A 13,942-nucleotide genomic window follows, 5' to 3' on the forward strand; every position below is an offset into this window, starting at 1 on the left:
ATACTAATTAACAAGCAAAATTGAAATATATAGCACAATCAAAGTATGCATGCATAATATAATAGCTTCTAATATTCAATTCCATACACAAATTGAAAATACTGTCATAAAAAAACGATGTGAAGGTATCTTCTGACCTCAAAAGGTGATAGTAATGCAATGTTAAAGTTCAGATCATAAAAACACATACGTCCAGTAACAAGTTTTGAGAGGCTTCTCTCAAGATAGGAAATTAAAGAAAAGGTCCAATACAAAGTCACCTCCCTCTGGAAACTGCTTCCTCCAATTCCCCCTGCGAGGATGGGAACAATTCTATATATCGACTCCCAAGAGTCATCCTATCTTTAACCATTGCTGCTTTTGAATCTTCTGCATTTGCAAACTCCACAAATGCTTCCCCAGTAGGCCTTCCCTCTGAGTTCATTGTAATATGTATTGCTTCTTCTGACAAAACAAAATCTTTAAAGAACTCCATTATATCATCCTTACCAGCAGAAAATGGCAATCCCCGCAACCTCAGTACACCCGTGTGTTCAGCTGAATCCTTCCCCTCATCATAAGATTTAGCCCTTTGGACCCTTCGATGTGGTGAACCACCCCGAGTATCTGAAACTTCCTTCGCTATTGCCTTGTAGTATTCCTGCCTCTTACTCCTGAAAACCTCAACATACCTCCTGCCCAAGTTCTGCCTATTCCTTTGAAGAGCAAAATCAACTTGAAGAGGGTACCCCAAGACACAAAAAGCTTCCCCGGTGAACTTGCCACTGTTGTGCACAAAAAGAATATCAACTATGTCCAAACCATGGAAGAACTCAGCCACATCAGTTTCTGTGCAATCAAATGGAAGACCGCGAATTCGGACAACAGGGAAGGGTGGAGATGGATTGACATAGGTATAAGGAGATGCATTGTACATAAAACTTGGACCAGGGGAAGTCCCATAGAATGGAGGTCCCTGATCAACTACCCGTTGACGTTTTGCACCCATTTCACGCCCGTCCCCACCATCAGCATATTTACTGCCAGTTACAATATCCATGTAGACAGCAGAAAAGAAAACTTGTCAAGGATTCATTCACAAACTACAAAGAAATCAAAATTACTTAGTTCTACTGTGTTGCCAATGAACTATGCTACAAATGGCACTTCCCTCTCTAAAATGGGGTGTCGAGTGAAAGGCTGTGGCACCCAATCCCATGGGGTGTGAGTTACAAGGTACAAATGCATATCAGGAATGTGAACTTCAAATAGAAATATTAGAAGATTCATTTGTTCTTACATACATTACAAGATACACCTATCAAAAAAATACATTACTAGATACAAATGTATCATCTGGAATGGGAACTTCAAAGAAAATTATATTGGACACCAGGATTGATGATAGATAAGTTCAAATTTAGGATTTCATAAAAAGCCACCATGTCAATTTTTTACAAGCATTTGTTTTAAGCCAATTCAATGACGATGATAGCTAGATACATAAATTCAACATCCTCAGAAAATCTGAAAAACTTGTAAGAGAGCCCAAGTTGCACCCTGGAAAATGGGGTTAGTTTTGTTCTTGGGGCGTGGGGAGGATGAAAATGAAAATACTCACACAAGTATTCGATTATTTTTATGCTTTGCCCAATAAAATCCATCTTCAAGCATTTCCATTATTTTGCCTCATCTTCCTGAGAACCAGGCAATAATGTTTAACCTTATCCATTCCCATAACCATAAGCTGTTAATGTTGGGAATTTGGAATTTCCAATGCATCAACCAATTACTGGCTCACCCTACATAGATTAAATGGCTCAACAAATTATTTGAGTGTTTGTGCGGGAATCTGCATGCTGACCTAGTTCTCGGATTAATTATCACCATTCTCTTTTAGGCAATTTAAGGTGTAAGCAACCATATGCTCGGGTCAGGTGCATGGTGTCCCAGGAGGATGCTTTTCAATTAACATTCTAAACCTTAATGGCTTACATTTCCAGTAGCTAGGTTCAGTCCCTTGCTAATTTCTACTATATTTTGGTATCTTCCTTCACCATGAAAAGCAATCCCAACATATAGTGCTGTCAAAAAGCTAATTAGGTAGAGAGGGGAGGACTCTAAACATTATCAAAGCCTGCTTTCATGCCTGAAAGTGCATTCCATGTAGCTATGATTAGTGTGAACCAGAAATACAAGTTACAGCAGCTCACCAATGGTAAGTAAAGAAAATAATTGTTTTTAGTTACATGTATTTGAAATATTTGAAAACAGACATTGCAATACTCCACCACATATTTCCAAGTTAAGTTTTTCTAGAACCCCACACAAATGGATGGATAACAATTCACTACTCCTTAAGCATGGTGCTCCCCTCGGGGGGTGCGCAAACAGCTTGGTCCCTCATGCATTTAACATCCTATCGTCCCCTTCTGACAAAGAAATTTGAGATAGTATAATCCTATGAAGGATTATGACCTTAGAGTAGCATATGGTACACCAAAGCCATTATTGAAAAATGTGCTGAAATCTGTGTTGTGGTAGATGAGAAATTCGCTCATTGCAGATTCATGATCAGTTTCGCATGGCTTGTAGGGTTCTTTTTTCTCGTTTGGGTATAAGTATCATTGTCTGAACTATAACCCAAAAAAGGAAAAAATAAAAGTATCAGCACCTATTTTGTAAGGCTGGCTATCACCAAAGAACACTGAGATAGCATGCGACCATTGCTTTCCAGAATCTAACTTTCTTTTTTTTAATGGGATAATGATATGGCATCCTTAGAATATATAACTCACACCCTCACATTCCAAAGGAAGATCTGTCATTTGATTTAGAAGCCATTGGCTTCCCCACTAAGTTGTTTTAGAACATAAGCACGGCATCAGAGGGGCAACTCCTGAAAATCTAGAAAAGCGAGATGACTGCATCATATCTTGCTGAACATCAAGTATTTAAAATAAATGCATTTATCTATGCTGAACTGCGAGCATAAGAACCATGGAGAACAATTACAAACATACAAATTATGCATATACTTGAACAACGTACCTCCTTCTGTCCTACTTTTAAGTAAATGAAAGTAAAGTTATTTTATAGAGCATATCAAACAATGACGTTTTAAACAATCAAAAAGCATTATCTTCATCATAATGTTGGCTGTTAAACAGGATTTTAAAAAAAAATTATTGAAAAAAAATCCCTTTTTTCATCATTTCCATCTTAAGAATAAAATAGTAGTTGTCAATTCTACTACTACATGTTTATCATCTCAACCTATCATCTCGCACACACAAATGTTTCCGTATTTAAATAGTTAATCATAACACCTCAACTCGTAATACATCACGGGCATGACGGAATATCTATATCCCAAATGAAGTTAGCGGCGGGGTATGCTGCAAAATTAGGTGAAAGCTGGAAACAAATACCCAGTTCTACAAGTTCTTCAGTTCAAAACAAATACCCAGAAAGGAAGAAAAAAAACCAATTCGAGCTATGGATATACATAATTAAGAAAGATATATAGAAACACAAAAAGTAATTAAGGAGACTCGTTAAAAAACCCAACTCACATAGGAAATCAGAGTGTGTGCGTACTAAAAATCTAAATCTAAAACTAATCGAAGAAGTGCCTTACCCTCTGTAGAACATGTTGATCGATATGCGCCGGAGAGAAAGCCCAGTTGGATCTTTTTCTCCCCTACGAGAACGAATCCGAGTGTCGTTGAGTTTTGGAGATTCGTCAAAAATGAAGGCTGCGATTATACATATAGAGGAGGAAGACCGTGTTGAACGGCGCAGGGGAAAGGAGGAGCTAGACGATGTCGTTTCTTTAAGATCTCAGGGAAATTATATTTTACCCCAACCCACAATTCTTTTGCAAATTCAACATTTGACCTTCAAACTTTCAAAAATATCATTGATGCTCTACTCCCAATGTTCAGATTTTCAGAAATATCTTAAACAAGTTTGAATTGTTCAAATGTTGGCTAAACATTTTACATTATTTTTTATATTATTGTAGTAAAAACGTATTATATTATAGTACGTGACTTCATAATTGATTGAGAAAATAGAATACTTTATTCATATACATTTCATAATTGAACATCATTAAATATTAATCTAGATTTTAACCGTTAAATTAAAATCGTTATTAGATCAAAAGATGATTAGATAAAAATTACCATTAAAATAAATGATATTAAAGAAAAATATGTTTAGATAAAATTACAAATATGACTATTTGATTTTAAAACTTTGACCGTTGAATATGCTAAATAAAGAAATAATGGTAAATTATTAAAATATTATTTTAATGACTTGGCCAAATGTGTAAATAATCTAATGTGTTGTATAGGAAGTGCATTACATAAACTAGCTAAGATGACATTTCTAGCAAAGTTTTATTTACAAATTTAGAAAGCAAAGCCTATACTTTAAAGCAAGTTTATAGACTTTGTTCATATATCTAAAAATTGAACACCATAAGATATTAATCTATATTCTAACCGTCAGATTAAAATTATTGTTAGATCAAAAGACGATTAGATAAAAACTACTAATAAAAATGATATTAAATAAAAACATGTTCATATAAAATTACAAATATAACTATTGGATCTTAAAAATATGAATGTAGGATATGCTCAATAAGGAAATAATAACAAATTATTAAAATATTAATTTAATGACTTAACCAAGCATGTACATAATCTAATATGTGGTATATAAGATGTGCATTACATAAACTAGCTAAGATGAAATTTCTAACTTAATTTTATTTACAAAGTTACATATTGGACCTCTTAGGGTAGTGACATTCGGTTATGCAAATTACCTTGCATGAGTTTACTCAAATGTTGGCCAACTTATTACATTGTTTTCTACATTACTGCAGCTAAAACATATTATATTTTAGTATGTGACTTTATAATTGTTTGGAAAAATAGGTGAATTTATTCATATATATTCAATAATTAAACATCATTAGATATTAATCTAGATTTTAACCATCATATTAAAATCATTTATAGATAAGAAGATAATTATATAAAAGTTACCATTAAAATAAATGATATTAAATAAAAAAATGTTTAAATAAAATTAAAAATATGACTATTGGACTTTAAAACTATAACTATTGGATATGCTAAATAATGAAATAATAACAAATAAATAAAATATTATTTTAATGACTTTGCTAAATGAAATCTAATATGTTATGTATCACAAGCAATGTTTTGACTATCGTTTCGGTCGAAGCATTGAAACGAAATATTTCGATACTGGTATTATTTTGAAATAGTCTGTATATGAATAAATTTTATATATAAATTATATTCTAAAGTAATAGTCTATATATGAATAAATATATATAAAAATTATATATATAAATTATAAATAACCTGGTATGAATTGGGGGTTCAAAAATGAGGAAGAAATGAAAAAACAAAAAAAAAGTGAAGGTCGAAATTTGAAATATCAGTCGAAATCTGAAATATTGGTTGGTAAAGGTCGATACGACCAAAATTCTGACCGTTACAAAACTCGGCCCTTCTCTATACTCGCTATCCAGCCAGTACGAAATGAAATTAAAAACCTTGATAGGAAGTGCATTATATAAATAAGTTAAGATGACATTTTTAGCTAAAATTTATTTATAAATTTAGAAAGCAATACCAATGCTCTAAAGTAAGTTGATAGTTTTTTCTAACTCAAAATAGTCAAATAATTGACATTTATAGTAGACATCTACAACCGAAAGGACAACACATGACGCATTATACAGAGTCAAAAAGTAGTTAGGTTGCGTACAAGAGAATATAGATGAATTTTTCATCTAGAACTGTTCTCCCATACTACTAAACTAAGCCGCAATAGCCTAGATGTTAGTTGTGGCTCTTCTACAACAATCGAGCCACTATCTTAATCAAATTGGGACAATATGATATATGTATTTTGGTGATAATTTTAGCTATAGGTATCGTATTCCAATTCGAAAAATCTCTTTTCGGCACGCACATTGTGGTTATCACGCTAAGTCTAGTGGTCATGGTCACCATGATGAGAAATTGCCTTAGTTAAAAGTTACATATTGGACTTCTTAAAACAGTGATATTTAGTTATGAAAATTGTCTCACATGGGATTACTCAATTATTGGCCAACATAGTACATTATTTTTTACATTACTGTAGCTAAAACATATTAGAGTTCTTTCTACTCAACTACCATACACTACACATTGAGTTTTTATTTTTTATCTTTTTATTTTTTTCCCTCTGCATGTGCGTGGTGTAGGATGCTTAATAGAATTTTTTAACATATTATATTGTATTATTTGAGTTTATAATTGATTGAAAAAATAGGTAATTTTATTCATATATATAATAATTGAACACTATTAGATATTAATCTAGACTTTAACCATCATATTAAAATCGTTGTTAGATCAAATGATGACTGGATAAAAACTATTAATAAATTAAATGATATTAAATAAAAAAAATGTTCATATACGATTACGTTATATTGAATGTTAAAAATATGACTGTTGGATAGCTTAATAAAGAAATAATAATAAATTATTAAAATATTATTTTAATAACTTAGCCAAATGTATACATAATCTAATATGTGACTTATAGGGTATACATTAAATAAACTAGCTAAACAGTATATTAAACCCCCAAATGATGTCATTTTTTATTTTTCAAAATATCGGTATAAAACGATATATGTTGGTATTTTATATAAGAATAAAATATATAAATAAAATACCATATATGTTGGTCGGTTCACTAGTTTGAACACGGTTCAAATCGGAACCAAACCAACTGGTATCGGTTTCTATTAATTTTGACTGCCGGCCGATCAATTCTCTATTGATTTCGGCTAGTTTTGGTCGATTCAAATGGTTCATGTTATAAGAGTGCATATTGTGTACTACAAATTGTATTTCAAATTTGAGTTAAGTGATAACCTGATAATTTGTGGATGATTTTGTAAAAGAAATGATAAAATGAGAATAAACCGTACTTTTCTTTCAGAGTGCATATTCTTTAAAAATCACATTAAAAAATTTAATTATTAACAGACTTGATGTAAGGTATGCTCAAATTTCACTATTTTTTACTGTTTATGTTGACATAATTATGTGTGTACAACCAAAATATGATGTAGAATTTCTAAAATTAGGATCAGAGTAATCATTTTGATTCATGTTTTAACTTTAAGAACTATCTACAATATTCTCGGGCTTAGAGGTTTTAACGATCGTGTTCAAACAAAAGAGTTAGCATATCATTATCAACAAGTTCAACCATTTAAGAAATAATTATACTATTTACAAGTCAATGTAAAAAAAAAAAAAAAAAAATAGCCCACCATTCTATCTAGTCTGTGTTCTTTGTCACTTACCCCATTTGTTGAATAAGTTCGTTAATATAGGTGAAACATAAGTAATAAGATAATTTCTATTTATTAATTAAAAACATCTAAAAATATAAATAAAAATGAAAAGATACCTTAGCCCTAATTTGATAATTTGTGTTGAGTTAATGGACTCTTGAGTTGTAACAAAAATTACCAACTCCATTAAGGGCTTGTTTAGAATTGCTTTAGGAATCTTAAAAAGTGTTTAAATAGTTTCAAAAGTTCTCTGATGAAAAAATTATATTGTTTGGATATTACATATTAAAATAATTTTTAATATCAAATAAGTTAAAAAGTATGTTTGAGGAAAAACATTATTTTGATTTTTTGATGTTTTTCCTCAAACATATTTTTTTGAATAATTCGAAATATAGTTCAAATTTTAAAAAAACTATCAATAGACGAAAATATCTATACAACTTTCAGGTAATTACAACTTTTAAACTTTTAAACTTCTAAAGATATGTTCATAATCTTTAAAAAATCAAATGATCATCATTTCTATCTCAAAACACTTTTTTAATTTGTTTCCAAACAGTAAATAAATTTTTAATAATCAATTTATTACATAAGCTATAAGTTATAAGTCCAAAAACTATAAGTTATATTTCTCACTGCAATTCCAAACATACACTAAGCCTGCATCAAATCATATTCTTATAAGTTCATCCCAATTTATCCTAATTTGAATCCTTTAATTAAACGGTTCAAACGATTTAGACCTTCTTGCTAATTTCCTATTGGATTCATATCGAATTTCCAATCGTGTAAAAAATTGTTGATCCCAATCTTATCCTACTTTATAAATTGCTAGAAGTCTCCTAATACAAATCCCTATTAAGTGGTTTCAACTCCATGCATATAATGCAGTAAAAAACACAGTCATAATCGACTTCTTCTTTCTCTCTCCAGGCAATATATCCTCCCACCATCGTTTTCAGTATAACCCCCCTTCCTCCGACCAGTGGGGGGGTGGAGAGTCGGCTCCACCCTCCCTCCCCCTATCTGGCCTTTGCCAGACCTGTCTAAAGGTTTTTTTTTTTTTTGTTTTCCTTTAGTTTCCCACCCATAGCATTGAAATGCGCCGATATGCTCTCCACCAACCTCCAACAATTGCCACGCACTCCACCATTAGATTCTCCAGCCACCGATTTGTTAGACGGTGGGAGAAAACTAACCAAAAGAGCGGCACATATGTCTCACGTGCAGCTCACACTGCATGTGAGACTCCTGGGGAGGTCTTTTGCCGCCACTAGCAGTGCCATCAAGATCAGCGGCCTCAAACCTATTAGATCTAGCCTTTACTTTACTGCCAAGGGTGCCGCATGAGCTACACGTGCCTCCACAACTAGTGGCAGTCTTTCGCCGACGATTCAACTCATTTTCCAATTGTTACTTTCTCATATTCCTACTTTTCCTAACCAAGTATTAAGATAAAGTGGTCTTGAAAGTCTACTTCATCCAATCTAGCCCAACAAAATGCAACACATATCATTTCACTCCAGCTTCTAACGATAGTCTTATAGTCTGTTTATCAGACTACGTAAAAATCACTTCAAGCGGCTTTTCCTTGTGGGAAATAGATGGGAGCAAAACTTTTGGCTCCAAATCCCTCTTTTTTCATTATTTTGCTTGTGTTGTATTTGCTGATTGTGGGATGATTGTTAGGGACTCCCACCCTATTGAATCTTGTATCTTGTAACTCCTTAGTTTATCTATGATATGCTTGCTTAGGGAAAAAAAAAAAAAGAAAAAAAAAAACTCCATGCATGTATGTAACCCACCATGATCATAGTGCAGGGAAAAAAAATTCAACTGCATTCTACCTCAACTATGGAATGTTTCACCCTCAAGACAGCAAAACCATTTTGGTGTGGTAAAGGCATAAAATGGAACTTTATCTGAAAATTCATCAATAGGATAAACACACCCATACCCACACACTACGTATACATAAACATACATACATACATACATACATATTATGACACAGACACACTTGCTCAATAAACATCAACGCCATCCATCAAAGCAGAAAGGCTTTTCATCCACTCCAATAAAGACCCAACAACTAGAGGAATTAGTGGGGTGGCATCATATCAGGTACTAGATACCTTAAAGCCCCCATGGCCACAAAAGTAGGTTCCACATCACATCTCATGGATTATAAATTCCCCACCATCCTCACACCTGATCTTCTCGAAAAAGATTGGAAAGAATCCAAATAAAAATTCTTTCCACCTCCCCAATCAAACATCCCAACCCACCATTGGGATCCACCTCATAGCAGATTCCCACGCTTTCAAATACAAAAACAAACAAATAAAAAGAAGAGAAGAAAGGTAAAAGCAGTGGCAATCGAAGATGGCACAGAAAAATAAAAGAAAAATACGATATTGAGACTACAATTTTGATGATAATAAGTGATAATATAAGGTTACATCATCAAAGAACCAAATGCCCTACATCCTCTCACTATCTTCTCCCAAAATAATTCATCAATATACGGACCACATCAGCAACACTATTTTTGTTCTTCCTTGTATTTTTTTCGTCTCCCAACAGACCTAGATACAGAATAAATAATCTCATGCAAAGAAAAAAAATACCTTCCCCCTCAATCTCATTACAAAATACAGTATGAAAAAAGGAATAAAAGAAAAGGGGGGACACCAATCCCAATGCTTCACTTACCAATGAAACAGGTAACCTTTTATAAAAACAAAATAATTTTAGGGAAAAAAAAAGGACCTAGGTTATGATAAATATGGGGAGAGAATTACTTAACCAGGGCTTGGTCTTCGCAAAATAACCCAGATTAAGGATTCTCACCCCTTCATGACTTCTGTAATCACAATAAATGGTGACCGAATAATATTTATCCTGACTTTGTCTTTCCTTTTCCTTCAATTGTTGCTATAACCTGCTTACCTCCCACGTTACCAACCAAATAAAAGAATTAATGATCGAGTTTTAACTACCTCAAGCTCAGTAAAAATGATTTCATTTTCACTAAGCAGCAATCTGATCAATTTGCAACTGCTCGAGCCATGGTCCCGAAACAGTCTGATCACTGGATTCAGTCTGGTGCTTAGAATCAGAACCCTCAACAGATAGTGCTGTGCCAGAAACAAGGGCATTTTCTGTGTTTTCAGATGGTAATTCTTTAACCAGAGATTGAACCCATGATACATCAGGCTTCTCTCTGTTACGTCCAATTGAACATGACTTGCGTAACCCTGCTAATTCATCTCCTTGAACAGACCAATCCACTTTCCCATTGTGGGACTCCCATTTTGACCAAGAATGCCTGGGGGAGCCAACAAGGCTGTTAGACCCCAGATCACATGGTAGGTTGGATCCAAGATCCCGCGAGCTGAAGCTGCGCAATTGTAGCTGATGCTTCTCGAGATGAGAAAATGCAGATACCCGAGAGCCCATTGGGGACAGAGGATCAATGCTCCAAGGTGAAATCATCCCTGGAGAGGAAACACCAAATGAAGCCTGCAAGTGAGGATGATCAATATTCTGGGCAGGGAGCACATTAGTTTTAATTGGAGATAACATGCTGTTCTGCTGTTGCTGAAATTGATTGAGTGCCGATTTATGTGATGGAGAGAAAACAGCGGAAGCCGCATGTTGATCAGAATATCGTGGAGATGAGACCTCAGCGGAGAAGAGCTCATCTAGATTTGAGGGGCTCAAGGTTTTTGAATGGAAAGAAAGATTCCTGGGAGAAATACTGATATGAGCTTGAGATGAACGGGAGAAATCATTCAGGAATGGCTGATGTTGCATTTCAAAATCCTGCGAAAACCTTAACTCTGCTGAGATGTCTCTTGCATTGAGAGAAGATCTCAGGCGACTCATTTGCAGATTGCTGCCTGGAAGATGCAAGGTGGGGATGTTCTGCTGGGGCCAGGCCATGGACATTTGTGAAACACCATTACCAGAAGGAGACAGAGACGGAGAAAAAGGAGAAAGTGACATGGCAGACCCCACTGAGGGGGAGCTAGGAAACATGTTCAAGGCTGCTGCCATATCCATGACAGTGGCAGCAGAGGTAGCTGATCGAGGAGAAGGTAGTGCAGATCCAGAAGATGCATAGAGCAGTCGCAGTTCCTCATGCTTGTGGGCGAAGAAGCAAACCCTTCGCATGCAGCTCATGCCATCCTTGCAAAGCCGAGTTCTATATTGTGCTGGGTGCAGCCAACACTCAAACACCCCATGAGCGTATTCGCACAAATCTCCTCGTCTACAAGTTCCCTTTCGAAACTCTGGACATGGCACACAACTGTAATGATACTTCTTCGGGTCTCTTCTCCTGGCATTCTCACCTGGATGAACAAAAGGACACTCAGTCCAATCATGGGAATAAGCTCGAGAACAAGGTCGGATTTTGAACGAGAACATTCGAAACTCATCAGTAGCATAAATGCTACTCTTGAGGTCAGGAAGAGATGGGTCAATCGGGTATTCTTTCTTCTCTGGCAAAGAACCGACATTTGCGCCATTAGGCTTACAATTTACAGGAGACAATATGGAATTTGAGACAAAGATGGAACCCTTTTCTGGGGATGCCGGGAGGGGTGTAGAATCGGATCTCAAATCAACAGTAGAAACATGTGGATCCTCCTGACAAGCAGGATAATCATTTCTTAAAAGCTCTTCAAGGGCAAACTTCAAATTGGATAGCTTCGGTGGAGCAACAATAACATCACATGGCCGACGCCCGTAGGCATCAGTAACATTAGGCTCAGCACCAGCACATAAAAGCAACTTCACAACAACCACGGCACCAACAGATCCACCAGAAGCAGCACAGTGAAGTGCAGTGCTTTTATCTGCCCTGCTGGAGAGATTTACATCTGCTTCGGGAAGAGCAAGAATTAATTTTACAACATCAACACTACCATATTTAGCAGCGACCATTAATGGGGTTCTATGCTCAAGAACCATGCTCTTTAAAAACTCCTGACGACCATACCATAGTCCAGTCTCGGTGATCACAGAATCATTACAGATAGATTTCTTGAAACCCTCTACGTCATTATCTGCTGCAAGCTCAAGCAAAATGGAGAAAGAAAGCTCAGACTTAACTGTTCCGATTGGATTATTCATAGCTTTAGTCAAAGATCTGCTTTCTGAGGAAGGAGGCGGAGCCAGTTGGAGATTTAAATGCTCCGGACCAGCACACATGCTTTAATTAGCAGCCAAAAAAATCCAAAAGACGCCCAATCTACAAAGAATCAAATTCTAATTTATAAGAATAAACGTAGGGAAAACAACTAAGAATCATATACTAATATAAACCACGATTCCTAGCATCAATCCTCCGGGGAAAAAACAAAGATAAGTTAAATTAAAAGATACCCACTTCAAACGATGAACTGTGTAGCCCAAACCAGGCATATAAAGTAATAAATTGAAAACAACGAAAAGCAAGGAAACAACCCAACCACCATTTGAAAGGAAGTGAATCGAGAGACTTACCAAAACATTGGAAAGCGATGGGAATGGACTGAACGAAAGACAAAGGTCAAGGAAGATAATGGGCGTAGAAGGTATATATCCCTTAGATACGATAAAAAGGGGCAGATTACAAACATGGTAAAGAAAGATTATCCCAAAATCTTGATGTATGGACATGGAAAGTGATAACCCGGATTCAGACTCCAAATGCATTTATCTTCCGGATCGGACCTCGAGAAAACCCTCATTGCGATATTAAATTTCACTTAGAATAAGGAGGACAAATATTAAAAAAATGCATAGTCTGGGTGAAAAGAAGTAAATACGAAATGAAACATTTCTTTTGAACCCTACAAAAGGAAATGCACATGGCATTTAAAAAATCTTGAAGGCGAAAATTGCAAAACTCTGATCCTTTTGCTCGAGGAGAAAATATAGGAAAGGAAAGAGAAAGAAAGAAAATGGTATGTTGGACTTATTTTGTTTTAGTGGTAGGTTCAATTAGTCAAACAAACTCAAAATTCAAAACTTTTGAAAATCTTCAACTTTGCTCACACTTTCTCAGTAACCAAACGACAAAAACAATAAATAACAACGAACCAGTTCAAACCAGAAACATAAACCCAAAAGAGAAAAGCATAAAAAATCAACAAGACACAGTATTCAAATGCTTGCATAATAAGCAAAAGAAACGAAGAGAAAACTTACAGATTTGAAGGCCATGAGTTGGGAATGAACTCAAAAGATCAAAAGTCCTGAGCAAACAGTACGGAAATCCGTGACACGCATTCGTTCATCGATGCGAGAAGAAGAGACGGAGAGCAAAGGCAAAGGCCAGTGACGCCTTCAAAAGTGGACGACGAGAAGCAGAGAAAGCATAAGAGAAAGCGCGCGACGAGTGAAGTAGCTCGATCGCCATGGCCACTAAAGCGCAGAGAGAGGGTTGGGGGGAACCGAAATCAATGTGAAAATAAATTCGGAGTAAAATTGAACTTTATGGTGACGAAGATTGTTGAACCTCGGCGTGGGGAACCGGCTGAGGGGAGAGAGTCC

At 35.3% G+C, this 13,942-nt stretch overlaps 2 protein-coding genes across 2 annotated transcripts; both read right to left on the reverse strand.

The window, feature by feature from the left end:
- Positions 1 to 30: 30 nt before the first annotated feature.
- On the reverse strand, positions 31 to 3,784 carry LOC108987681 (heterogeneous nuclear ribonucleoprotein H3). The gene is made up of 2 exons (XM_018960657.2): positions 3,620 to 3,784; positions 31 to 1,019 (listed from the first exon to the last, which is right to left on the reverse strand). The coding sequence occupies exons 1-2, from the start codon at positions 3,631 to 3,633 to the stop codon at positions 257 to 259; spliced, it is 777 nt and encodes a 258-aa protein (XP_018816202.1). The 5' UTR covers positions 3,634 to 3,784; the 3' UTR covers positions 31 to 256.
- Positions 3,785 to 9,795: 6,011 nt separating this feature from the next.
- Positions 9,796 to 13,942, reverse strand: LOC108985394 (zinc finger CCCH domain-containing protein 56-like). Its single transcript, XM_018957680.2, has 2 exons — positions 13,598 to 13,942; positions 9,796 to 12,656 (listed from the first exon to the last, which is right to left on the reverse strand). The coding sequence occupies exon 2, from the start codon at positions 12,614 to 12,616 to the stop codon at positions 10,430 to 10,432; it is 2,187 nt and encodes a 728-aa protein (XP_018813225.1). The 5' UTR covers positions 12,617 to 12,656; positions 13,598 to 13,942; the 3' UTR covers positions 9,796 to 10,429.

The sequence above is a fragment of the Juglans regia genome, chromosome 5, assembly GCF_001411555.2.
Source record: "Juglans regia cultivar Chandler chromosome 5, Walnut 2.0, whole genome shotgun sequence".
NCBI classification, from domain to species: domain Eukaryota; kingdom Viridiplantae; phylum Streptophyta; class Magnoliopsida; order Fagales; family Juglandaceae; genus Juglans; species Juglans regia.